The sequence below is a fragment of the Pristiophorus japonicus genome, chromosome 15 (assembly GCF_044704955.1).
Source record: "Pristiophorus japonicus isolate sPriJap1 chromosome 15, sPriJap1.hap1, whole genome shotgun sequence".
Classification (NCBI taxonomy): Eukaryota; Metazoa; Chordata; class Chondrichthyes; family Pristiophoridae; genus Pristiophorus; species Pristiophorus japonicus.
Window position 1 is genome coordinate 146,125,822 of NC_091991.1, and position 27,896 is coordinate 146,153,717.

General features: G+C 40.8%; 1 protein-coding gene across 1 annotated transcript; it reads left to right on the forward strand.

Moving 5' to 3' along the window:
- Nucleotides 1–568: 568 nt before the first annotated feature.
- On the forward strand, nucleotides 569–27,721 carry LOC139281614 (probable crossover junction endonuclease EME2). The gene is made up of 8 exons (XM_070901762.1): nucleotides 569–986; nucleotides 1,377–1,525; nucleotides 6,142–6,234; nucleotides 7,705–7,829; nucleotides 13,812–13,929; nucleotides 15,119–15,234; nucleotides 16,058–16,247; nucleotides 27,551–27,721. Exons 1-8 carry the CDS (start codon nucleotides 569–571, stop codon nucleotides 27,719–27,721), a joined length of 1,380 nt encoding a protein of 459 aa, XP_070757863.1.
- The last annotated feature ends 175 nt before the right edge of the window (nucleotides 27,722–27,896 follow it).

Sequence of the window (27,896 nt, forward strand, 5' to 3'; positions counted from 1 at the left end):
TAAGTGAGAAGATACCTTTATCGTATTATATATAATTGAAATCGGCATAAAACTTTCGTTTCCATGCATTGAGCGTCATTTTATGACCGTGTTTACTTGGTACAATTTAACACAGATTCTGGGGGGAATTACAATGTGAGACAGTCGCACCCTATTTTTCCCAGTGAAGGGGGATTGTTCGGCGTGAGCTCGGTTACCTGGTCGGATTGCAGACGGCGCGGGACCCTTTTGTGGGTTCAGGGCATTTTGGAAATGTCTTGAATTTTTATTGTTTTGTGTGTGTCTGTCTTGGTTGAGTTCACACCACCCCAAAAAACTCGACGATAAAACGGAACGCGCCATGAAAAGCAATGGGGCAGGTTGCGAGCGAAGCTGTTATGTTTGAAGAGCTTTGGCGTTTTGACAATGAGAGGTTTGCTTTGCTATCACAGGATGTTTATTGGTCTGAAACACTGGGCTCCGCATCTTGAAGCGTTTTGTTCCCGTCGCTGCTAAATTGCGGTGGGATTGAGGTGCGGGGTTGAATTCTCCGCTAAACGGACCCAGAGTTGTGGATCGCTGGCTAAAAATGTATCCGGCGGTCGGATCTTTTTACTGGGGGCCTATTGCTGTGAAGAGGCCCCTGACAGAGTGGGAGCTTTACTACTCCGAGGCCGGCATAAGGCCAATTCCAACCCTGCAGCCGCTAGTGCCCAGCAGTCAGGAGGGGTGCGCAGGGGAGGGGACATCAGCTGTTGGAAGCTGCTTTGGCAGCGGAGCCCTGCAGCGGGCATATTCAGCAGTCCCCAGCCCCAGGAGGAGGAAAGGCTGCAGCCCGGAGGAGATCCAAGCGGCCAAATGGGGATCAGAGATACTCCAGCGGGAAAGAAAGGCAGCGAAAGAGAGTGAGATGTTGGAGAGAGATGATCGGAAAGCAGTCGCTGTTGCCCTAAAATATATTCGTCCGGATCAGTGCTTGAAGTACATGAGGGTGTGTGTGGATCCAGGTGAGGGAGGCGCAGCAACCTTTAAATCCTGTGCGTTGCATTGGTATTAACCTTTATAGACCCATCACTATCTTTGCATTAGATTACAGCTTTGTAACTCGCCCCGACGGATTTGTATTTTGTATAAGGCGTGTGAAATTGTACAGTATCCCTCACTCTCAGGCTCAGTAAGCGCTCTGATAAGGCTCAGGGGATATTATCGCTGGTAATCGTTTACATTTGAAAGAAATCAATTAAAATAGAAAGCAAAATAAGTTGCAGTTCATTCTTATAACTGATTGTAATAGGGGAAACTCCTTTGATAAAGTACAAGTAGTATACCTCAAATCTGAACTGGTGAATTCTGTTCGCATCTAAATGTTAGCTGTTCTTGTATTGCTCTCTACCCAGCTATTCTGGAAGATACAGGTGGATACGTGCTACTTGATGTTTTGAACTCGCTAGAATCAGAATATAGTATTGAATCTCAGTCAGTCCCTTCCACTATTACATGGAGAAGAGAATTCCCCCAAGTCATTTTGGGTGATCTGTCTGAGGAGGTGAGTTGATAATGTGCATGACAGGACACCTATCTTTCAAACAGTGCCTTAGCTTTCAAATGCCCAAAGCTGTATTTTTGCCACATTGCACGTTGGTGACAGTATAACTCTGGTCAGGTCCAGATCTGACGTAACATTGCAGGACCCCTTGGGGAGGTTATCTCACACTGCTTGTGCTGAACTCTGTATAAAGAAAGAAAGATTTGCATTTATATAGCGCCTTTCATGACCTTGGGACGTCCCAAAACGATTTACAGTCAATGAAGTAGTTTTTGAAGTGTAGTCACTGTTGTAAAAAAAAGACTTACATTTATATAGCACCTTTCACAACCACCAGACGTCTCAAAGCACTTTACAGCCAATGAAGTACTTTTGGAATGTAGTCACTGTTGTAATGTGGGAATCGCAGCAACCAATTTGCGCACAGCAACTCCCCCGCAAACAGCAATGTGATAATGGCCGATAAACTGTTTTTGTTATGTTGATTGAGGGATAAATATTGGCCAGGACACCGGGGATAACTCCCTTGCTCTTCTTCAAAATAGTGCAATGGGATCTTTAACATCCACCTAAGAGCAGACGGGTCCTCAGTTTAACGTCTCATCCAAAAGACGGCACCTCCGACAGTGCAGCACTCCCTCAGCATTGCACAAGAGTAGCAGCCTAGATTTATGTGCTCAAGGCCCTGGAATGGGATTATGAACCCACAACCTTCTGACTCAGAGGAGAGTGTGCTACCCACTGAACCACAGCTGATACACAGCAACCAATTTGTGCACAGCAAGTTCCCACAAACAGCAATGTGAGAATGACCATACCATTTTTTTTTTTTTAAAGTGATGTTGGTTGAGGAGTATGTGGTGTCAACTAATTTTTTTTAAATGCCCTGGGAGTTGTTGTCCTGGACACTTTCTAAATTGAAGCAGAGTTAAAAAAAATTTTTTGAGAAAGTGAATTACTCCCACCTGTGCGCTCAAAATATTTAATGTTTACCAGCCAATAGCAGAGCTCTGTGTAAGTGTGCAGGCAGGTATCTGCAGAGTGCACTCATAACAGTGGCAGTCTGGATTCGCATTCCATAGTATAAATGGGTGCTGTCACGCACTGCAGCTGTTGGTCATAGATCGGTAGTGCAGTATAACCACAGCCTCAAATAATGCTGTCGTTATGAAGAGTATTCAGTAAATAATTTTCTGTGTTTGCAAAACATGTGCGGAACTCCTGCGTTGCAAAATAAAAATCATGTTGAAAATGACTTGAATGTCTTGGCTACTACGCCTCCCCAGTCTCATCTTCTGGAACTGATTTACACATCTTACATCATTAAATGGAGCATTCTGTATGCAAAGTATACAGGAAATAATGGAATATATTAAAATAGGAGACACCATTGCTACAAAAAAGTAACATTTTTTAAAGTTGTAACTAAAGTATATTTAGACATCAGGATAACAAAGGCACTTGTAGTGTTTATATGCAATATACATTGGGAGTAGCTAGTTCACTATTACATGCAATATACAGTGCTCTGCAGTAGAGACAAAAACATTCCTAAAATTGCACTAATTTAGAAAGAATCACTTGGATTTATAGTGCCTTTCACAACCATCGAGCGTCTCAAAGTGCTTTACAGCCAATGAAGTACTTTTGGAGTGTAGTCACTGTCGTAATGCAGCCAATTTGCACACAAGCCTGGCCAAAATTTAACCCTCAATCAACATAACAAAACAGTTTATCGGCCATTATCACATTGCTGTTTGCGGGAGTTGGTGTGTGCAAATTGGTTGCTGCGATTCCCACATTACAAGAGCAATGTGATAATGACCAGATGAGCTGTTTTTGTTATGTTGATTGAGGGATAAATATTGGCCAGGACACCAGGGAGAACTCCCCTTCTCTTCTTCAAAATAGTGCTATGGGATTTTTTACATCCACCTGAGAGCAGATGAGGGTTTTGGTTTAACATCTCATCCGAAAGATGCCACTTCTGACAGTGCAGCACTTCCTCAGGAGTGTCAGCCTAGATTTGAAAAAAATAATAATTTAAAAGAAAAATAGTTTCTGATAAATTGGCAGTACATGCAAAGACTATTGGATAACATATCTAACTAAATAATCTGCCTTTACTAAATAAAAACATCAGGAGATTTAGTTCCTTTTTTTAGAATCTCTATTCTGATGTCCAATATGTCTGAATGTGTCATTCTTTAAATTGAATCCCCATAATAACAGCATAAGTTTTTTGTTTGGTTTAAAAAAGTAAGTGAAGTTATTCCTTCCATTTGCATTTTTTTACTTTTTTAATTTTACTGTCATTAGGCTGCCTTGACTCAGTAGTAACACTCTCCCCTCTGAATTAGATGGTTATGGGTTCAAGTCCCATTCCAGAGACTTCAGCACATAATCTAGACTGACACTTCATTGCAATACTAAGGGACTGCTTTTGGATAAGATGTTAAACTAAGGTGCTGTTTGGCCTCTTAGGTGGACGTAAAAGATCCCATATGGCATTATTCAAAGACGAGCTACGGAGCTGCCCTGGCCAACATTTATCCCTCAACCAACACCACTAATATAGAGTGGGGCAACAATTGCTGTCTGTACGGGTGCATACGATGTAAGCACGCACCTGTAGAGGCCCCGCAAGTTCCGGTTCTTGCCGTGCGATGTGCATGCGCCGAAATCCGGCACTTGTGAACAGTCTAGATTTCCTTTGACAGTTCCAATGCATCCCCAGGAGAAGGGCCTGCGCGGGCGGAGATTTTGGCTATTTTCTCGACTCCTGCCCAGTGAATGTCCTTCAAACTCTTACGGCTGGTAAAAGCAGCCTAAGATTTTAAAAGATACAAAAATAAAATTTTACCAATAATTTTTATATTAAAAACCCTGTCCATTAAGGCAAGTTTATTTTTTACCCCTATTAAAACATATTTAAAAAATCTCAAAAAAATAAAATTTTTGTCTTAAACATTTCACTAAATTCAATTTCAATTCATTTTAAATATGTGTAGTGTTTTTCTTATTTACTTAAAATGTGTGTGTTTTTGGGTGTTTCCCCATTCACAGAAATGGTGATCTCCGTACAAGTGGAACTCACCATGACTGTGAATGGGGATACACCATTTTCCTTGATTGGTCCGGCCCATGTGATCCCAGGATGTACCTGGAATACCGTGGGCATCTGCGCTGGGCTGCGCATAGAGGCTTCGTAGCGCAAGTGTTCGTTCCCCCCGGACCACCAGGTACATTCGTAAATATTTTTGTGGTCGGATGCACTGCTGTGTGAAAATTGGCTTCCACATTTGGTTACCTTACAATAGTAACTGCACTTCAAAAAATACCGACTTGAATTATTCACTCTTGTAAAAGCAGTTTCATAATTGTTTCCAGTACTTTTCTGTTGGTGCTCATCTTCTCTTGTACCTGGAATTGGATTTAAAGGCATTTGTGCTGTAATAGTCAGAGTCTCTTTTGGCCTTCAAAGATGCGCTTTGGTAAGAAAGGCACAATATAAATTTCTTCCTTTCTTATTGTTTATCATGCTCCTTCAGATAAGACATTCTTCTACTCACCTGTATGAGTGATTTGGGGTGATCATTAGGCTAAGGATGATGGGAACACCCACCATTTTATTGATAAGTCACATTCTTTTTCTCCCTAACATGCAACAGTTTCATTTCACTCTAAAATGCGAACTTCACTGCAAGGCTCCACAGGAGCTGCTGATCTGGACTAAACAAAAGGTTAATTTACAATCTCTGTTTCTTGCTTACACAGCAAAGGGAATATTTACTGCACTGGTGCTATTCCAGTTTTATTTTCTAGTTTTTTTGAGGAAATCTATCACAGCCCCCTGGTAAAAAGAGCTTCAAAAATTATTTTGAAAGCCAAATTATTACAACAGCCATTGTTTTTCCATAACATGAGATAAAGTTATTTTTTCCCCCCATCAAGTGCTCCCACCTCCCTCCTAGCTCTTGCTAGTGTTCTGTTCCATGGGCTCTGCCAGCTCTCTGGGCTATTTAACCAACCATAGAGGCTATCATGGCCAAATGTAAGGCTACCATGGCCAAACGCAAGGCTACCATGGCCAAACGCATCTTCACTACCATCCACACTGAAGCACTCTTCAGCAGCAGTCATTGGACAGCTACACGTTTCTGAAGCAGTTAGCAGATAGCTCCTAAATATACAACGCAATTTGGAATATTCCTCGATTTAATTATTGAGCGATCTTGGAAGATTTCCCTGCATACTATGTTTAAATAATAATGGATGTCTGGCTGTACTGTACCAGGAGCATGACAATAGGCAGGTTGATTGAAGAATGGATGCCTTTTGAAGTCCTTCATTTGGGCTGTCGTCAGTTCACTAAGTGCAGTTCCAGTACATTATTACTATTTAACCACAGATTGAACTTTCAGAAGTTGCTGCCCTGGTTTGTGCAGTTCGGAGTTTGAAGAATACTCCACTGCAGCTGATGATACACTGAGGAAGGAAGGCTTTAGGATATTTCATGAGGGTCTGAAGTAATCAGCCAATCATCAAGGCATATTTTCAAACACTGATTGAATTTGAATTGCTGCTTATTTGGTAACAGTGATTTGTGCTTTCAGACTAAAAATATGTTCAAATCTAAGGAAGAAAATCAAGTTTTGGTGCTGCTTTCACCAGATTACTTTCTTAACATGGTGTGGTCACATAAACAGGTAATGAGCAAAGTTCAATTATTTAAGCTAATGTAGTTAACTGCATGGAGTTTTGCTTTGTGTATAAAACATACGTTGTAACATGAAAATACAGTTTGCTTTATACTGTGATTGTTGACTACAACATTTTCAACTTTTTCAAAGTGCAAAAACAACCTCTACTAATGTGTGCAAGCTAAGTACTAAAATCTATATAAAAATCTTTATATGAAGCAATCAGCTTTAGTGTGCTATTGTTCAGATAGAAAAATGGCTACTGGAAAAAATCAGGAACTGCAGATATAAGATTTTTAATAAATTACTAGTTGATCTCCTGTGGCATGCACTCAATGTCAGAATATGATCTCTGTTTCTGCTGCCGTTTCTGTCTCTTGTCTTACCCTTTTCTACTCAACTCTTCTTTCTGCTTTTCACTCTCCTTTTCTGTTTCCCTCTGTATTTTCTCAGGTGGGAAGTGGTGCGTGATATGGCAAGATGTGCTGGTGAAAGGAGCCACTAATGGCTGTGGGGCAGGGGTGGATTCCTTCCTATCCCCTCCCCAATCACATGCTTCCTCCTGCTCCCCTCATGTCCCCTACTCCTTCACCTTCCCATTAGCCATTCCCTTTCCTACCACCTCCTTTCTATCTCCTCTCCTTTGAACTACTTGCTCAACCGATTTATTCCCTCTTGCTCTGATATCATTCACCTCATCGTTAAATCTCCATCCGCTCCCCCTTTACCACTTGTTCCCACTGAGGACAGGTGATAAAAGACTTGAAGCCCTTTTGTCCTCAACCAGTTTCTCTCCTACCACTTTACCATTCTATCAAATTGCCTCAAAAAAGGCTTCAAAATTCAACATGTTTTTATTTGAAAATCGAATTAGAAGGGGGAAAAGGAATCGGCTGTCTGTTTTCCTCTCTATTTGTGTATTTTTCGCTATAACTTTCTCTCCCTCTGCCTCATGGATGCTAGAAATTAGAATCTCTGTTGCAAGCCATTAGCATTGGCCTTTTCTAACTGTCAGCAAAACACAGTAAAGGTAACTAGCTGGCTTCAAACTTCAGCAATTCTTCTAAAACCTCATATTGGACATTATAAATTTCACTCGCTGAGGAAAAAAGTTGTATGAAAGAAATTTTCAGAAATCATTGAGAGAATTATAGGAACCCAGTGGCCAGATTGCACAGAGTGACAAGTTGAGAGAGCTGTTTTCCATTATCAATGTGATAAAGGAATTTATCATGGTAAAAGTAGACCCAAAAATCTGACAACAAAATCTGCGCTATGTATTGTGGAGGGACTTAAAGATTCAAAAATGACAGTAAAAAAAAAAAAATCACTTGCAAAAATTTAAACACTACTTTCTAGTATTCTATTCATTTGGTAACGTAAGGGTTAAAATAAAATACTTATCATGGCACTAATATTTTGAGATATTACTATTTTACAGCATCAGTTTAAAACAATTTATTTTTCCTTTGGCAGAAAATGAAAGGCATTTTCACAGAAAACATTTGTGAAACATTTGATAGCTTTATAATGAGAGTTCTCGATAAGCGGCTTCATAGAGCAGCCACATTAGCTGTCATTGGACTGGATACTTACACAAGGTAAACATAAACTAAACTGGTGGCTTTATTAGTGGATTGTTACCCAATTATAGCCCACTTACAACTGCAACAGTATAAACATGTATTTCACAAATTTTGGTAACTGCTTTGATGTAACTGGTACGTCTTCCATTTTTATAATTTTTGAGCTGAAATTTGACGTACTCCATTTTACCCTCACAAGTGGCTGAGGGCATTTTCCGTAACCTTTGCATGTACCTGTGTTGGGCTCTATGTACACTCCAGTTTCCATTATATAATGACAGGATAAGGAATTATATCCTTTTTAATCCCCCGTTTTCTCCCTACGTTTTGTTGATCCACAGCTACTGGCAGCCCTTGGTTACCTTACCCAAATGGCTATTCTTCATATGAAAGATTAATGGGGATTAGCAGACTATTCAGTCGTGGAACAAGATACTGTTCTTGCCAAATATTCATGCACATAATACTTTCCAACAGTTTACTCAATGTTGATGAGGTATCGTGGCTGATAGGCTTGAACGAGAAACAAAGGACACTAAGGCTCAGTATACTCCCGCCATCCCATCAGAAATGTGGTATTCACCACATCCCTGGGATTAACTAATTTTTAAATTGAGAAAATAGCGTGAAGGAAAAAAGCCCAAAATGCAGGACATCATCAAGAGTGTAAAATGTAAAAGAGAAAATAAGGCAAATCAGAATACAGCAAATAGTTGACATCAGTCTTGGATTTTAAAAGCCTGAAAATTGTAGCAGGAAAGAAAGACTGGGGGAGTTAAGGATTTCCACAATGTTTGAGATCTTAGGAATGTTAAACTAAAAGACTGTGGGATGAGTCTTGTTTTCAAGATTGGGGATGTAGGGAGGCAGGACATATAGGGAAGTGTATTTAGAGCTTAGAAGGAACAGACAAAAGTCCAGAGGGACATTAACTAGTATTGATAAAGTAAAGACAAGAAAGGTAGTTCTAGTGGTTTGGAGAAGGGAGAAGAAGGAAAAGGGAAAGAGACAGACAGTTTAAAGGTTAGGAATGAGCGAGGCATCACCTCCCAGCCAAGTAGCTTTTACCTGTACCCTGCCCAGGAGTGCAAAAGTAGTAGAAGAGCTGTGGGACCAATATTCAAGTCTTGGATAGATTGGAGGTTTTAACCGAATTAGGAATTGCTGTGAAAGATGAAACCAAGCTTCTTGGAGGCAGATTTGGCAATAGAAGAGAAATTGGATTCCAGTTGAGGTCAGAGGATTTAAGAGTGCTGATTGAAGGACAATGGGGAGAACTATCAGACAAGAGACGACAGCTGCTGCTTAGACTTGCTAAAAACAAAAAGAAAGTTGGAATAATTGAAATAAATAAGATTTTGCTGTAGTATTGAAGCTTTTGGAAGACATCAAGATGTAGTAATTGTGATTAGTCGAGGGACTGCCTATGATGATGACGACGGCACATGGTGCAGTTACCCTCTGAACTATAAGGGAGGGAAGTGCCTGCTGTCCCTTATTTTTGTTGAATTAGGTAGCTTCTTCTGTAAAAGTTGATGTAGAGACAAAATATAAAGAACTAAAATAAAAAGGTATAAAAATGACCAAATAAATATACACCACAACAAATTCATTAATAACAGCTCCGACAAGCTTTTTGATGGAGGTTAGGAGCTAGCATATCTAAAGCAGCTGCCCGGAGAAGCATGGTGATTTCTCTCTCAACTAGAACTAAACAATAAAACTGATGATCAGGAACACAGCATCAGAAAGATACAGACGATGAAAGAAAACAAAGAAAAAATAGTAACAGAGTTCCTAATAATGTCAGTGTTAGCTGTGGCTCAATGGATAGCACACTCACCTCTAGAGTCAGAAGATTGTGTGTTCAAGTCCCATTCCAGGAACTTGAGCACATAAATCTCCTGTACAGTGGAGGGAGTGCTGCACTGTCGGAGGTGCCGTCTTTCAAATGAGATGTTAAACCGAGGCCCCATCTGCTCTCTCATGTGGACGTAAAAGATCCCATGGCACTATTTCAAAGAAGAGCAGGGGAGTTATCCCTGGTGTCCTGGTCAATATTTATCCCTTAATCAACATAATAAAAACAGATTATCTGGTCATTATCACATTGCTGTTTGTGGGAGTTTGCTGTGTACAAGTTAGCTGTCGCATTTCCCACATTACAACAGAGACTGCACGCTAAAAGTACTTCATTGGTCGTAAAGTGTTTTGAGTTGTCGGGTGGCCGTGAAAGGCACTATATAAATGCAAGCCTTTCTATCGGTAAGCTGACAAACATAACATGTTCTACAGTTTTTAAACACTGAACATGCCACTGTTATTAAATAACTTCAGTGGTTCCAACATGTCTCCCCCCACCCCACAGAATGATAAATTCAATAGAATCAAATCAGTGTAGGGATCAGAGCTCCATTAGCTTAATGTTAGCTTTCTTCATATATTAGAGTTGTCCTGGTTACGAGAATGGCCTGTCGCGCTTCCAACATTTTGTACACGTAACAAGCAAATTTTAAGTAGATATTATGTAATGATGTGTGCAAATTTTACATTCCATTGATAAATAGGCACCTTATAATTATAAAAGGTGCTGGGTGACGAAGACCATTTTTAAACCTGCACAACACTTGCATGAAACTGCTATGAAAATGTACCTAGACCACAGAAAGGTGAAAAGATGAGTTTTGTATATTTTAGTGATCATGCAGTAGAGCCCCACTTCTCTCCCCCACCCACAAATATCTTGTGGGGGCGGGGGGTAAATGCACAGTAAACAAGCGATACAGACCAGGAAGATTCAAGATTTGTTTCATATTTTGTGCTGAGGGCAACATATTTGGGGTCAATATCTTCAGAGTGTGGAAGGAGGGGGGGGGGGGGGGGGGTCAATTAGGATTCCAGCCCTTGATTGCTATTCAGTAATCTAGGTTGAAAATGTGAAGATAGGCTCAGGCGCAGCTGTGACACCCTCCATGATTAAAAATAGTCAATGAAGAATAGTCATTTTGATGAAAAAATTGGTGAAATAGGGCGAGTTGATTTTTAGCACAAGTACAAGTTTGAAAGTGTAAGTTTGTACAGATAACATCAACAACTTTTATTTATATAGCACCTATAATGTAATAAAACATCTCAAGGCACTTCACCAGGAGTGTTATCAAAAAAAAATTGACACCTAGCCATACAAGGACAGATGACTAAAAGCTTGGTCGAAGAGGTAGGTTTTAAGGAACATCTTAAGAGGAAAAGAGAAGTGGGGAGATTTAGGGAGGGAATTCAAGCACTTAAAATCTAGGTAGCTGAAGGCACTGTCAATGGTGGAACATTTACTATCCCTGCTGGAGCGACAGGGATAGTGGATGCATTGGTTGTAAATTAACCAAAATTCCCTGGATTCTGGGGAGCTCCCAGCAGATTGGAAAACTGCAAATGTAACACCCCTATTTAAAAAAAGGAGGCAGACAAAAAGCAGGAAACTATAGACCAGTTAGCCTAACATCTGTGGTTGGGAAAATATTAGAGTCCATTATTAAAGAAGCAGTCGCAGGACATTTGAAAAAGCATAATTCGGTCAGGCAGAGTCAGCATGGATTTATGAAGGGGAAGTCATGTTTGCTGGAATTTGCTGGAATTCTTCGAGGATGTAACGAACAGGGTGGATAAAGGGGAACCAGTGGATGTGGTGTATTTGGACTTCCAGAAGGCATTTGACAAGGTGCCACATAAAAGGTTATTGCACAAGATAAAAGTTCACGGGGTTGGGGGTAATATATCAGCATGGATAGAGGACTGGCTAACTAAACGGTTCATTCTCTGGTTGGCAATCAATAACGAGTGGGGTGCTGCAGGGATCAGTGCTGGGACACCAACTATTTACAATCTATATTAACGATTTGGAAGAAAGGACCGAGTGTAACGTAGACAAGTTTGCTGACGATACAAAGATGGGAGGAAAAACAGTGTATGAGGAGAAAACAAAAAATCTGCAAAAGGACATAGACAGGCTAAGTGAGTGGGCAAAAATTTGGCAGATGGAGTAAAATGTTGGAAAGTGTGAGGTCATGCACTTTGGCAGAAAAAAAAATCAAAGAGCAAGTTATTATTTAAATGGAGAAAAATTGCAAAGTTCTGCAGTACAGCGGGATCTGGGGGTACTTGTGCATGAAACACAAAAGGTTATTATGCAGATACAGCAAGTGATCAGGAAGGCCTTTATTGCAAAGGGGATGGAATATAAAAATCAGGGAAGTCTTGCTATAATAAGGGTATTAGTGAGGCCACACCTGGAATACTGCATACAGTTTTGGTTTCCATATTTACGAAAGGATATACTTGCTTTGGAGGCAGTTCAGAAAAGGTTCACTAGGTTGATTCCAGAGATGAGGGGATTAACTTATGAGGAAAGGTTGAGGAGGTTGGGCCTCTACTCATTGGAATTCAGAAGAATGAGAGGTGATCTTATCGAAACGTATAAGATTATGAGGGGGCTTGACAAGGTGGATGCAGAGAGGATGTTTCCACATAGGGAAGACTAGAACTAGGGGGCATAATCTTAGAATAAGGGGCCGCCCATTTAAAACTGAGATGAGGAGGAATTTCTTCTCTGAGGGTTGTAAATCTGTGCAATTCGCTGCTTCAGAGAGCTGTGGAAGCTGGGACATTGAATAAATTTAACAGAGATCGACAGTTTCTTAACCGATAAAGAATTAAGGGGTTATGGGGAGCGGGCAGGGAAGTGGAACTGAGTCCATGATTGGATCAGCCATGATCGTATTAAATGGCGGAGCAGGCTCAAGGAGCCATATGGCCTACTCCTGCTCCTATTTCTTATGTTATGTTCTAAACATTTAAAATTGGGGACTTTCCAAAGGCCAGAATAGACGGATCGCAGAGGTCTAGGGTGATTATAGTGCTGGAGGAGATTACAGAGGTGAGGCCTAGAAGGATTTGAAAACAAGAATGAGAATTTTTAAATTGAGGCGTTGCTTAACTGGGAGCCAATGTAGGTCAGCAAGCACAGGGGTGATGGGCAAGCGAGACTTGCTACGAGTTAGCACACGGGTGGCAGAGATTTGGATCACCTCAAGTTTATGGAGGGTTAGAACTAGGGAGGCCAGCTGGAATGCATTGGAATAGTCAAGTCTAGAGGTGATAAAGGCATGGATGAGGGTTTCAGCAGCTGCTAAGTTGAGGTAAGTGCAGAGACACGAGATAATACGAAGGTGGACTGGGCAGTCTTAGTGGTAGAACGGATATGAGTTAGGAAGCTCAATTTGTGAGCAAATATTATACCAAGGTTGCGAACAGACTTGGTCAAGAAGAGATTGAATCAGTGGAAAAGGAATGGAGTTTGTGGCATGAACTGAAAACAGTGGCATTGGTCTTTGATATTTAATTGTAGGAAATTTCTACTCATCCAGTGCTGGATGTCAGACAAGCAGTCTTGACAGTATAGAGACGGTGGCGGATTAGAGATGGAGGAGAGATAGAGCAGTATATCAACAGCATACATGTGAAAACTCATGTTGTGTTGTCGGATGAAGTCACAGAGGGCAGCATGTAGTTGAGAAATAGGAGGGACCAAAGATAGTTCCTTGGGGAACACCAGAAGTGTCAGTGCGCGATCGGGAAGAACTTCTATGATTCTATGGTTAAGGGTGGAAAGATAGGAATGAAACCAGGCGAATGCAGTCCCATTCAGCCAGACGACGTGTCAAAAGCTGCAGACAAGTCCAGAAGGATGAGAAGGGATAGATTACCTTTAGTAACTACCCATTGCTTACTCAGAACCAAGGCAGTCACCTCTGAGGAAATCCCTTTTTGTGCAGAATCCCCTTTCTGCCATATTTTAAAGATTGATTTTATTTTGAAAACGTTTAGACACTTTGAAGTGATGTATTGCTGGAACTACAATTGGTGCCTATTCATTTAGGTTTATATATAAGCACCATTTTGGAATCTTCCATAGAACAGTAACTGTTTTCTTAAATTATTTAGGGAAAAAGGGCTTTACAGTCCCGTGAAACGACAGCAGAATTCAGAAAGCAACAGGGATGAAGACTCAGAGTCTTGGGTCAGCAGGGAGCTCGGGTTGACCTGTGCAGATTTGGATGAGGTCTGTATTTGCATTTCTACATGAGATGGCTTCTCAGAGTTGTGATTTTAATCCATGTTGTTGGTGTGATGAGGTGTGTACACAAAATGTTCAAGAAGACAATCATATTTGAGGAAGTGTCACCAAGTCTTTACTTGACTAAAACCAGATTCCATCATTTCTCATTCTTTTAAACAAAAGGTGATAACTTGCACAATGGATCTTAGTCTTTTGTACATATTTCTCAATTTAGGAACAAAGTTCCATTGCAACTCAATATACTTCCTGTCTGTGCATATTATAATCTGCTGACCTGTAATGATCACAATAGATTGAAGATGGTAAATGTAAATCACTGATTTTAACAAATAAAAGATTGTAATTAGGCATTACAAAATGTGCAAGTGAAAGAAGATAAAAAGTATCTCCTGTGTAGGTTAAAATTATAATGTAAATTTACAAGCCCAGCAACCATTTTACAACCCCAAAAAAGCAATGTGGTTGACTTTTAACAGCCCTCTCAAAGGACCTAGCAAGCCACTCAGTTTGTATCAAACTGCTCCCAGCAATTCAAGAACATCTATCACTTTCTCAGGGCAACTAGAGATGGCCAATAATTGCTGGTGACGCTCACATCCAGATAATGAAAAAAAAATCCCCATTCCCAGCAGAGCCCATGGTTGAAGGGGACTTGGGCTGGAGAATTGTTGCTACAGTGTTATAGTCCATCTCTGACCCACACTCCCTTTAACCATGGCTCCTCACTTGGAGCATGGAATCGGTGGCTTTACCCAATGTTCTTTCGACTACCATATTTTGTTGTACAGATAGTGTTCATCTATTATTTTTGAAGCTGGTAATCACTATCTAATCTAACAAAAAGTTCTACTGATGATGCACGAGTTAAATGAGAATTCACTACAACTAATTGCCTTACTTTTGTATAACCATTGTCCAGTTTAGAATCAGCTCAGATTACTGACTGCTTGTTGTGCTCATCTCTGGCTGCCAATAAATCATAAGTATTCATGGTGATGACAACTGTCTTCAATCAGTCCATTTGTAATAAATAAAACTAAATTGCAAATCAGATGTAATTTTCATATGTAGATTGTTCCGGTAGATGGAAATGAAAAAGGGCAGCAGCCTCCCACCTATCTTACTTTGGTCTGGCCCTTGTCCAGCTTGTCTTTTTCTGCTTTGTGTTCAGGTGCAGGTGGCCCTACAGCTACAAACGCACACAACAGTTTGGTTCTTAGAGAACTGGCAACAGTTTGCTGATCATGTCGCAACACTTACAAAGGCAATAGCTCGATCCCCTTTCAAGTAAGTTAAATTTCACTTTAAATAAAGCTATCAGTGAATATCCATGCATCAGAGAAACCAAGGTGCTATCTTCCTTAAAACATCAATTTGGAAAAGTGTATTTCTTTCTGTTGGGTACAAATTAAAGCCTAATTTTTTCATTTTTCAGACAATGACTGGTACTGCTCATTTTGGGCCATGAGGTCCACTGTGTTGATACTGCTGCAGAATTTTGGTCCAATGCCATAAGTATGCAGGAGAGATGTCAATATAGTAAGATCAAATCACTGCTCAAGGGTTGACGCCAATGTTTTTTCTGCTGTGTTTATACTACATCAACACCACTGGTGTTCTAACAGGAAACCCTTATCGATAGCATTACTTTGAGGCAGGAAAGGTACACATTATTCTCACAGACAACCCAAAACCCTGGCTTTGTTAATTTCGATAAATAAACCCTAGCTTATTTCCATAAGTCTTCAGTTGATTGGCTAAATATTCCTCTCTAAAGAGTTGATCAAGCAACACAACCAATTCAATGTTTCCACTCGACACGACATCACATCTAGTCAGAATCACTGGCCTTTTATGTTGTATGTGGTCAGTAGGTTGGAGTGTTATCTTCACCAGTGATCACAATACTATGTTTATTTACAGTCCTATTAATCCTACGGCTCTGAGCTAGTTTATAGAATTATGGTTTTTCAGATTCATTCCATTTGGAATTGAGCTTTTAATTTTGAAGACAGTAATTAAAGGAATGTGTTTTCAAAAAAAAAAACAACTTTTGAAAAAACAAAAACTTTTTTTGACAAGACACTGTTGTGACAATAATTTTGTTTAGAAAGCAGACAGAGAAAATGACCTTCTCCTTCTGCCCTGATGGGACGTGGTCCACTGGTGTGAAAGTGGATAAGGATGGAAAGGGCCTCCTGAAATTGTGGAAAAAACAGCTTCAGCAGCTCAACAGGATCACCCAACCAGTGGCAATGGCTATAGCACAAGCCTATCCTACACCACAGCTGCTCTTGCGGGTAATGGCAGCTATATAGAATATCTGCCATTTCTTCTCATATCTACGCTAATATTTTCCACTCTCTTCCCATCTGTGTTAATATTTTGCATTCTTCATCCTGCCGGTTTATTAATTTACAGTGAAACCTTGATTATCCATAGTCTTTATTATCTGCAACAGTTTCCATGAAATTGGGTTACCACCAGGATTTGAAGCTAAAATTAAGTTATTTTTTTTTTTTATTGATTTCTCAGGATCTAGGTCCTTGATTCAGCCAGGTAAGTAGCTGTTATTATGGATATCCAACATACGATAACTATCCATGCTGCTCTGATATATAGCTTTAGGCCAGGGAACCATCAGGAGATCGGCTGCAAGCAATTTCCCCCAAGAATATATCATTAAAAAAAATATGGGAAAATGTTGGTCTTATCTGCACATGCTAGAAACTGGATTAGATAAATAAATAGTCCAGTCAGAAACTAGAAACTAAGTATAGGGGTTGAAGGGACTCAATTATCTTCAATTTTAATTATTCATCAATTATTCTAATTGATAGCAATTGACTGCTATGATTAGCTAACAACTCTATTATTGTTCTAACATGTGATGACCAGAACGTTAGAAGGCGAACGAGATAGACCCCTGTCTTTTTCCAGCTGGAAATTCCCATGTTTCTATGACCTTTTCCATTTTGAGGGATAATTGAGGTTCTACTGTATTTTCATTGCAAACAACTATATACTAATAAAAATGCTTCTAAAAATGTAGTTTAATTTTAAAAATAGCAAATTAATACATCTCCACTTTGTCAAGCTATCAGATGTAATTACAGGAACTGAGTCATTAGCAAAAGAGCGTCATTTTACTGAAAGGCCATCTGGGAAGGAGGGAACAGAAAATTCTTACAGCACAGGGGGTAGCCATTCGACCCACTAAGCCTGTGTGAGCTCTCTGAAAAAGATGCTTACTTAGTCCCATTCCCCACATCCTTTAAAATTTTATCTATTTCAAATATTTATCTATTTCTCTTTTAAAATGCTATTATTGGATTTCGCTTCCCTAACCATTTCTGATAGGGTATGTGGCGTCTCAACAACTTACTGTGTTAAAAACAAAATCTCCTAATCTCGTCCTTTGTTCTTCTAGTGATCGTAAATTTTTGCTCTGCAGAAATAGTTTCTCCCTCTTTACATGATCGAAACTCTCCATAACTTCAACAACTTTATCAGTTCTCTTAACCTTTGTTCCAAAAAAAATACCTAGGTACTGTAGTCTCTCCTCAAACTAAAGCCACTCATTCCTGGTTTTGTCTTAAGTAAATGTCATCTGCATTCTCTCTATGGCAGTGGAATCCTTCCTAAAGTATGACACCTAAAACTGACAATATTCTAACTGCAGGCTAATCAATGATTTGCATAGGTTTAGCATTGCCTCTGCTTTTCTGCTTCCATTTATAAAACATGGGATCAGATATTTTTATTTTCCCAGCTTTCCCACCTATCCACCCACACTAAATGTCTTATGTATCCAAACCCCTAAATCTCTCTGCTCCTGGACTCTGTTCTACCATTTGACATATATTTCATTTCTTTATTCTTTCTCTCACAATGTATCATTAATTTTTCGACATTAAAATTCATCTGACATACGTCAGTCTAATTTGCACTCTTGAAATTATTTACAGTTCTATATAACAGAATTTTACAAAAAAGACCATTAAGCTCATAGTCTGTGCCAGCTCTTTGCTAGAGCAATCAGAAACTAATCCCACTGCCCACTCTCACTCAATAGGCCTGTATCCTCTGCTTACTGTCCTATAGAATAGAAGTTTACAGAAAAGGAGACCATTAAGCTCATAGTCTGTGCCAGTTCTTTGCTAAAGCAATTAAAAATGAATCTCACTGCCCGGTTCTCCCTCAATAGTCCTGTATCCTCTGCTCCAAAATATTCAGTTTTCTCTTAAAAGATACAATGGATTCTGCCTCAACCATCCCATGTGACAAAAGCATTCGATGCAACAATTCTGCATAAAATACATTTCTTCCAGAGTTTCATCTTGATTTTTAGTGCGTATTTTAAATTGATGAACCCTTATCACTGACTGCAACTAGAGGAAATAGTATCCTCCTATTCATACAAGCATACAAAAAGACAAGATAGGAAAGGACCAGTTTAACCATCGAGCCTGTCCCATATATTTATGGTGCCACTGATCATCATGCTCCACACCCACCAACATAAGAACATAACATAAAAATAGGAGCAGGAATAGGAGCCTGCTTCGCCATTCTACATCAACTCCACTTTCCCACCCTAGCCCTATATCCCTCGATTCCCTTAGTGTCCAAAAATATATCGATCTCAGTCTTGAATGACTGAGCATCCACAGTCTCTGGGGTGGAGATTCCAGAAACCACCCAAGGCCAATTCAGGGAAAATAAATCTGGGAAATTCTTCTCCGATCTCTGAAGACAATCAAATGAGTTCCGGATCATCACATGATCATGAGACACATTACCCAATACTCCACCTACTTCATTGTGATAGCAGCCACATCTAGGAACTCCTCCAGCTCCATTTTGAATGCTTGCAAATCTGCACTCATTGCACAAACGGTCAACTTGTTCCAAAAGATCAGTGACTCTCTGCGAAGAGAGAAACCTCCTGACATCCAACCTAGTTCTATACACATGTAACTTTTATGCATCTCGTCAGGAAAATGCTAGAATCCATTATTAAGGAAATGGTAGCAGGGCACTTAGAAAATCATAATATGATTAGGCATAGTCAATTTGGTTTTAGGGAAATCATGTTTAACAAATTTATTAGAGTTTTTTTTGAGGATGTAACTAGCAAGGTAGATAAATAGGAATCAGTGGATGTAGTATATTTGGATTTCCAAAAGGCATTCGATATGGTGCCACATAAAAGGTTGCTACACAAAATAAGGGGTCATAGGGTTAGGGGTAATATATTAGCTTGGATAGAGGATTGGTTAACAGACAAAAAACAGAGAGTAGGGATAAACGGGTAATTTTTCGGTTGACAGGCTGTACCTAATGGGGTGCCGCAAGGATAAGTACTGGGGCCTCAGCTATTTACAATCTACATTAATGACTTAGTTGAAGGGACCGAGTGCAATGATACAAGTTTGCTGATGATACAAAGCTAGGTGGGAAAGTAAGCTGTGAGCAGGACACAAAGAACCTGCAAAGGGATATAGACAGGTTAGGTGAGTGGGCAGTAAGGTGGCAGATGGAGTATAATGTGAGGTTATTCTCTTTGGTAGGAAGAATACAAAAACAATATTCTTTAAATGATGAGAAATTATTAAATGTTGATGTTCAGAGAGATTCAGATGATTTTTTTATATTTGTTCCATGCTGCGAGTGTCGCTGGCAAGGCCAGCATTTATTGCCCATCCCTAATTGCCCCTGAGAAGGTGATAGTGAGCCACCTTTTTGAATCGCAGCAGTCCTTGTGGTGAAGGTTCTCCCACGGTGCTGTTAGGGAGGGAGTTCCAAGACTGTGACCCAGTGACAATGAAGGAACAGGGATATATTTCCAAGTCAGGATGGTGTGCAACTTGGAGAGGAACTTGCAGGTGACAGTGTTCCCATGCACCTGCTGCCCTTGTTCTTCTAGGTGGTAGAGGTCGCGGGTTTGGGAGGTGCTGACGAAGAAACCTTGGTGAGTTGCTGCAGTGCATCTTGTAGATGGTACACATTGCAGCCATAGTGCGCCGGTGGTGGAGGGAGTGAATGTTGAAGGTGGTGAATGGGGTGCCAGTCAAGCGGGCTGCTTTGACCTGGGTGGTGTCGTGCTTCTTGAGTGTTGTTGGAGCTGCACACATCCAGGAGAATATTCCATCACACTTCTGACTTATGCCTTGTAGATAGTGGAAAGACTTTGGGAAGTCAAGAAGTGAGACACTTGTCCCAGAATATCCAGCTTCTGACCTGCTCTTGTTGCCATGGTATTTATGTGGTTGGTTCAGTTAAGTTTCTGATCAAAGTTGACCACCAGGATATTGATGGTGGGGATTCAGCGATGGTAATGCGTTTGAACATCAAGATGAGATGGTTAAACTCTCGCTTGTTGGAGGTGGTCATTGCCTGGCACTTGTGTGGCGTGAATGTTACTTGCCACTTATCAATCCAAGCCTGACCAGGTCTTGCTGCATGCTGACATGAACTGCTTCATTTTCTGAGGAGTTGGGAATGGAACTGAACACTGTGCAATCATCAGCAAACATCCCCACTTCTGACCTTATGATAGAGGGCAGGTCATTGATGAAGCTGCTGAAGATGGTTGGGCCTAAGACACTGCCCTGAGAAACTCCTGCAGCGATGTTCTGGGGCTGGGATGATTGACATCCAACAACCACAACCATCTTCCTTTGTGCTAAGTATGACTCCAGTCAGTGGAGAGTTTTCCCCCTGATTACCATTGACTTCAATTTTATTAGGGCACCTTGGTGCCATACTCAGTCAAATGCTGCCCTGATGTCAAGGGCAGTCACTCTCACCTCACCACTGGAATTCAGCTCTTTTGTCCATGTTTGGACCAAGGCTGTAATGAGGTCTGCAGCTGAGTGGTTCTGGTGAAACCCAAACTGAGCATTGGTAAGTAGGTTATTGATGAGTATGTACTGCTTGATAGCACTGTCGATGACTCCTTCCATCACTTTGCTGATGATTGAGAGTAGACGGATGGGGCGGTAATTGGCCGGATTGGACTTGTCCTGCTTTTCCATTACAGGACATAGATGAGCAGTTTTCCACATTGTTGGGTGGATGCCAGTGTTGTTGTACCTGTACTGGAACAGCTTGGCTAGAGGCATGGCTAATTCTGGAGCGCAAGTCTTCAGCACGACAGCCGGAATGCTGTCAGGGCCCATGGCCTTTGCAGTATCCAGTGTACTCAGCAGTTTCTTGATATCATGTGGAGTGAATCGAATTGCTGAAGACTGGCTTCTGTGATGGTGGGGATCTCAGAAGGAGGCTGATATGGATGATCCACTCGGCTCTTCTGGCTGAAGATGGTTGCAAACGCTTCAGCCTTGTCTTTTGCACTTGTGTACTGGGCTTCGCCATTATTGAGGATGGGGATATTCATGAAGTTTCCTCCTCCCGTTGTTTAATTGTCTACCACCATTCATGACTGGATATGGCAGGACTGCTTTGATGTGATCTGTTGATTGTGGAATCGCTTATCTTGGTTTATAGCATGCTGATTCCGCTGCTTAGCATGCATGTAGTGCTGTGTTGCAAAAGGCACCAGGCCCCAAGATCAAGAAATTTTTGGACTCTAGGGGAATCAGGGGATATGGGGATCGGGCGGGAAAGTGGAGTTGAGGTCGAAGATCAGCAATAATCTTATTGAATGGTGGAGCAAGCGCGAAGGGCCGTATGGCCTACTCCTGCTCCTCATTCTGATGTCCTTGTACAGGAAACACAAAGTTAGCATGCAGGTACAGCAAGCAATTAGGAAGACAAATGGCATGTTGGCCTTTATTGCAAAGGGGTTGGAGTACAAGAGTAAGAAAGTCTTACAACAATTGTACTGGGCTTTGGCGAGACTACACCTGGAGTACTATGCAGTTTTGGTATCCTTATCGGAGAAAGGACATACATGCCTCAGTGGTGGTGCAACAAAGGTTCACTAGATTGATCTCTGGGATGAGAGGGTTGTCCTATGAGGAGAGATAAGAGTAGATTGGGCCTATACTGTCTGGAGTTTAGATGAATGAGAGGTGACCTCATTGAAACTGATGGGGATTGACAGGGTAGATGCGGAGAGGTTGTTTCCCCTGGCTGGAGAGTCTAGAACTAGGGTTCATAGGCTCAGGATAAGGGGTTGGCCATTTAAGACTGAGATGAGGAGGAATTTCTTCACTCAGAGGGTTGTGAATCTTTGGAATTCTCTATTCTAAAAGGGCTGTGGATGCTGAGTCATTGAGTATATTCAAGGTTGAGATAGAGATATAGAGATAGAGAGAAATAGATTTAGATAGATAAGACTTTTGGACTCTAGGGTAATCAAGGGATATGGGGATAGTGCGGAAAAGGAGTTGAGGTTGAAGATCAGTTTATGATAGTGATTGGCGGAGCATGCTCGAAGGGCCATATAGCCTACTCCTGCTCCCAATTCTTATGTAAAAACTAGTTATTTACTCTTGCCCTTGTAACAGTTAGCCACACTCCCTATTTTGACACTGTACCCTCTACAGCAGAGTCCAGATCTTTAACATATCTAAATAGAGAAAAAAGAAAAAAAGTGAACAGCCCCTCCTCCCCCCAGGGACATGTGTTTACAGTGTTGCAATCTGGGAAACATCGGTTAATCACTGCTCTTTTTTTCTGTCCGTTAACCAACTTCCTATCCATTTTGCCACATTCCCTTTAACATCCTGTGCATTGATTTAAAAAAAGATATAGGTCAAGTAGTTTCCTCTGCAGCATCTTAAACACAGTTTGAAAACACACAAATGTCCACCGCATCTCCTCTATCAAAACACTTATTTCTTCCAAGAGCCATTAAATGTCTCACCCATGGATGGATTATCTTTACAAATCTGTGCTGGCTGACTTTAATTAGCCCATATCTTTCTGTGTTAGCTACTAATTGTATCCCATATTTATGGCCTCAAGAAGGTTACCATTACCTATGCTAAGCTGACCCTAGTCAAGTTACTGGATGTATCCTTTTATTACTTTCTGAACTGATGTTACACTGGCATCCCTCCAATTTTCCAGCACTACAGGTTTGAAAGATTGATGTCATACAGCTTCCCTCAGCATTCGAGAATGTATGCAATCAGGGCCACTTTTGAGTTCCACAATTTTTCAGTGCTTATCTCGAGTTATCCTGTACAATTGCTTCATCATATCCTCTTGCACCCTTTTATTCACATTGCCACACTTTTCTGTGAAGATTGGAGGCGAGTACTCATTCAATATCTTTGCTTTTATTTCATCTTCCGTAAGGTTCCAAATCATTTGCTATTATTTCATCTTCCATAAGGATCCAAATCAGCTCTACCTTTCCTTTAACTGTTTTTACTTTGTGTTTATAGAATCCTTTTACCCTTTTGTTATTGCCAGTTTTTATTCATGCTTTCTTAGAAAATATAGAGCAGAAGCAAAAAAAAAGCCGATCATTTTTTGTTATTGGTCCTAAATTTGTCATTTGTCTCTTTTTAATCCTTATTCTCAAACTGAAGAGTGCCAAAAAGCTGGAGTTATTTGATGACTAGAGAATGTTTAGTTTGTACCCGGAACAAGAAGGGAGGGAGAACAGCCAGTTGTCGTGGTGCACATTGGTACCAACGACATAGGTAAAAAAAGGGATGAGGTCCTACGAGACGAATTTAAGGAGCTAGGAGCTAAATTTAAAAAGTAGGACCTCAAAAGTAGTAATCTCGGGATTGCTACCAGTGCCACGTGCTAGTCAGAGTAGAAATCGCAGGATAGCACAGATGAATACGTGGCTTGAGCAGTGGTGCAGCAGGGAGGGATTCAAATTCCTGGGGCATTGGAACAGGTTCTGGGGGAGGTGGGACCAGTACAAACTGGACGGTCTGCACTTGGGCAGGACCGGAACCAATGTCCTAGGGGGAGTGTTTGCTAGTGCTCTTGGTGAGGAGTTAAACTAATATGGCAGGGGGATGGGAACCAATACAGGGAGACAGAGGGAAACAAAAAGGAGACAAAAACAAAAGACAGAAAAGAGATGAGTAAAAGTGGAGGGCAGAGAAACCAAAGGCAAGAAACAAAAAGGGCCACTGAATATAAAAGGGCTGGGCTGCAGGAGGGGTCAAAACTAAAAATCATGGTTTAAAAACTATGATGAAAACACTCTACCTAAATGCACGCAGCATTCGAAATAAAGTAAATGAGTTGACGGCACAAATCATTACAAATGGGTATGATTTGGTGGCCATTACAGAAACATGGTTGCAAGGTGGCCAAGACTGGGAATTAAACATACAGGGGTATCTGACGATTCAGAAAGATAGGCAAGAAGGGAAAGGAGGTGGGGTAGCTCTGTTAATAAAATATGATATCAGGGCAGTTGTGAGGGATGATATTGGCTCCAATGAACAAAATGTTGAATCATTGTGGGTGGAGATTAGAGATAGTAAAGGGAAAAAGTCACTGGTCGGCGTAGTTTATAGGCCCCCAAATAATAACTTCACGGTGGGGCGGTCAATAATCAAGGGAATAATGGAGGCATGTGAAAAAGGAACGGCAGTAGTCATGGGGGATTTTAACCTACATATCGCTTCGTCAAATCAAATCGCACGGGGTAGCCTGGAGGAGGAATTCATAGAATGCATACGGGATTGTTTCTTAGAACAGTATGTAACAGAATCTACAAGGGAGCAAGCCATCTTAGATCTGGTCTTGTGTAATGAGACAGGAAAAATAAACGATCTCCTCGTAAAAGATCCTCTCGGAATGAGTGATCACAATATGGTTGAATTTGTAATACAGATTGAGGATGAGGAAGTTGTGTCAGAAACGAGCGTACTATGCTTAAACAAAGGGGACTACAGTGGGATGAGGGCAGAGTTGGTTAAAGTAGACTGGAAACAAGGACTAAACGGTGGCACAATTGAGGAACAGTGGAGGACTTTTAAGGAGCTCTTTCATAGTGTGCAACAAAAATATATTCCAGTGAAAAAGAAGGGCGGCAAGAGAAGGGATAACCAGCCGTGGATAACCAAGGAAATAAAGGAAAGTATCAAATCAAAGACCAATGGTGGCCAAGGTTAGTGGGAAACTCGAGGATTGGGAAAATTTTAAGCAACAGCAAAGAATGACTAAAAAAGCAATAAAAGAAAGGGAAGATAGATTACGAAGGTAAACTTGCGCAAATCATAAAAACAGATAGTAAAAGCTTTTACAGATATATAAAACGGAAAAGAGTGACTAAAGTAAATGTTGGTCCCTTAAAAGATGAAAAGGGGATTTAATAATGGGAAATGTGGAAATGGCTGAGACCTTAAACAATTATTTTGCTTCCGTATTCACAGTGGAAGACACAAAAAACCATGCCAAAATTTGCAGGCCACAGGAATGTGGGAAGGGAGGACCTGGAGACAATCACTATCACTAGGGGGGGTAGTGCTGGACAGGCTAATGGGACTCAAGGTAGACAAGTCCCCTGGTCCTGATGAAATGCATCCCAGGGTATTAAAAGAGATGGCGGAAGTTATAGCAGATGCATTCGTTATAATCTACCAAAATTCTCTGGACTCTGGGGAGGTACCAGCGGATTGGAAAGCAGCTAATGTAACACCTCTGTTTAAAAAAGGGGGCAGACAAAAGGCAGGTAACTATAGGCCGGTTAGTTTAACATCTGTAGTGGGGAAAATGCTTGAAACTATTAAGGAAGAAATAGCGGGACATCTAGATAGGAATAGTGCAATCAAGCAGACGCAGCATGGATTCATGTAAGGGAAATCATGTTTAACTAACTTACTGGAATTCTTTGAGGATATAACGAGCATGGTGGATAGAGGTGGACCGATGGATGTAGTGTATTTAGATTTCCAAAAGGCATTCGATAAGGTGCCACACAAAAGGTTACTGCAGAAGATAAAGGTACATGGAGTCAGAGGAAATATATTAGCATGGATAGAGAATTGGCTGGCGAACAGAAAGCAGAGAGTCGGGATAAATGGGTCCTTTTCCGGTTGGAAATCAGTGGTTAGTGGTGTGCCACAGGGATCAGTGCTGGGACCACAACTGTTTACAATATACATAGATGACCTAGAAGAGGGGACAGAGTGTAGTGCAACAAAATTTGCAGATGACACTAAAATTAGTGGGAAAGCAGGTTGTGTAGAGGACTCAGAGGCTGCAAGGAGATTTGGATAGGTTAAGCGAATGGGCTAAGGTTTGGCAGATGGAATACAATATCGGAAAGTGTGAGGTCATCCACCTTGGGGAAAAAAAAACAGTAAAAGGGAATATTATTTGAATGGGGAGAAATTACAACATGCTGTGGTGCAGAGGGACCTGGGGGTCCTTGTGCATGAATCCCAAAAAGGTTAGTTTGCAGGTGCAGCAGGTAATCAGGAAGGCAAATGGAATGTTGGCCTTCATTGCGAGAGGGATGGAGTACAAAAGCAGGGAGGTCTTGCTGCAACTGTATAAGGTATTGGTAAGGCCGCACCTGGAGTACTGCGTGCAGTTTTGGTCACCTTACTTAAGGAAGGATATACTAAGCTTTGGAAGGGGTACAGAGACAATTCACTAGGCTGATTCCAGAAATGAGGGGGTTACCTTATGATAGATTGAGTAGACTGGGTCTTTACTCCTTGGAGTTCAGAAGGATGAGAGGTGATCTTATAGAAACATTTAAAATCATGAAAGGGATAGACAAGATAGAGGCAGAGACGTTGTTTCCATTGGTAGGGGAGACTAGAACTAGGGGGCACAGCCTCAAAATACGGAGGAACCAATTTAAAACCAAGTTGAGAAAGAATTTCTTCTCCCAGAGGGTTGTGAATCTGTGGAATTCTCTGCCCAAGGAAGCAGTTGAGGCTAGCTCATTGAATGTTTTCAAGTCAAAGATAGATAGATTTTTAACCAATAAGGGAATTAAGGGTTACGGGGAGAGGGCGGGTAAGTGGAGCTGAGTCCACGACCAGATCAGCCATGATCTTGTTGAATGGCGGAGCAGGCTCGAGGGGCTAGATGGCCTACTCCTGTTCCTAATTCTTATGTTCTTATATCATTGAAGATTTCCCTTTATTTTATCTGCCAACTGATTCTATTTTCTGCAGTCATGTACTCTTACTTTTGACTGTTCCTGCTCCTTTCCAATTTTATCAAACCCAATTATCGATGGTCACTGTTTTAGATGATTCCGTACATACATGCCTCATTTCAATTCCTAGAACTGCCTTGTTAGACTAATAGCATACTGGTACAGAAAGCAGTCCTGGACACATTGTAGAAACCTAATCACTTCTTAGCCATTTAATTAATCTTACCCCAGTTTATCTTTAGATAGTTAGTCATCCATTATTTTAGTCCTGTTCCTGCATTTTTCTAAATTCACCTACATTAACTCTTGTATCCTTTTTCCACTGGTCCCAAAAGATTAACCATTCCCTTATTCCTTAACTCAAATCAAATAGATTCAGTTTTTGTACCATGCCTTTTTCATTTCTATGGTCCATCAACTCTGATCTGTAACTGTTAATAAAGATGTGGAGAATGTTTACAATCTGATATAGGCAAAATTATGCTTTGAAAAAAAAAGATTCATTCACAGTTGTGCCTTAACATTATGCATTTAAAGGCTTATAGACAGTGTACCACAGAGTGGGAGAAGCAGAATCTTCTATCAGAGGTTAAAGTGTATGCTGGAGGAAAACGCGTGGATCGACGGATTGGACCAGACATATCACGCAGGTTGTATATTTTCATGACGTCAGAAAATCCTGACATAGTTTTGGACAAAAGTGGCTAAATACATTAGATGAAAGAACTCGTTTCATTTTACCATCTGCCTTTATGAACAGCACACTTCTTTTTAAATAGAAACAGAAGAGTTTGCCATGTTGGAATATAAAATTTGTACGAGTTATGTGATACAGCTAACTATGCTACTCAGTTTAGAGTTAGAAATACTGTTAGTGGCACTT

Excerpts from the sequence above, each read along its gene's own strand:
- LOC139281614 (XM_070901762.1), top strand. The coding sequence starts at position 569 with ATGTATCCGGCGGTCGGATCTTTTTACTGGGGGCCTATTGCTGTGAAG. Across the intron at positions 1,526-6,141 it reads TGGGTGATCTGTCTGAGGAG|ACTAAAAATATGTTCAAATC; the intron begins GTGAGTTGATAA and ends TTGTGCTTTCAG. Across the intron at positions 13,930-15,118 it reads CCTGTGCAGATTTGGATGAG|GTGCAGGTGGCCCTACAGCT; the intron begins GTCTGTATTTGC and ends CTTTGTGTTCAG.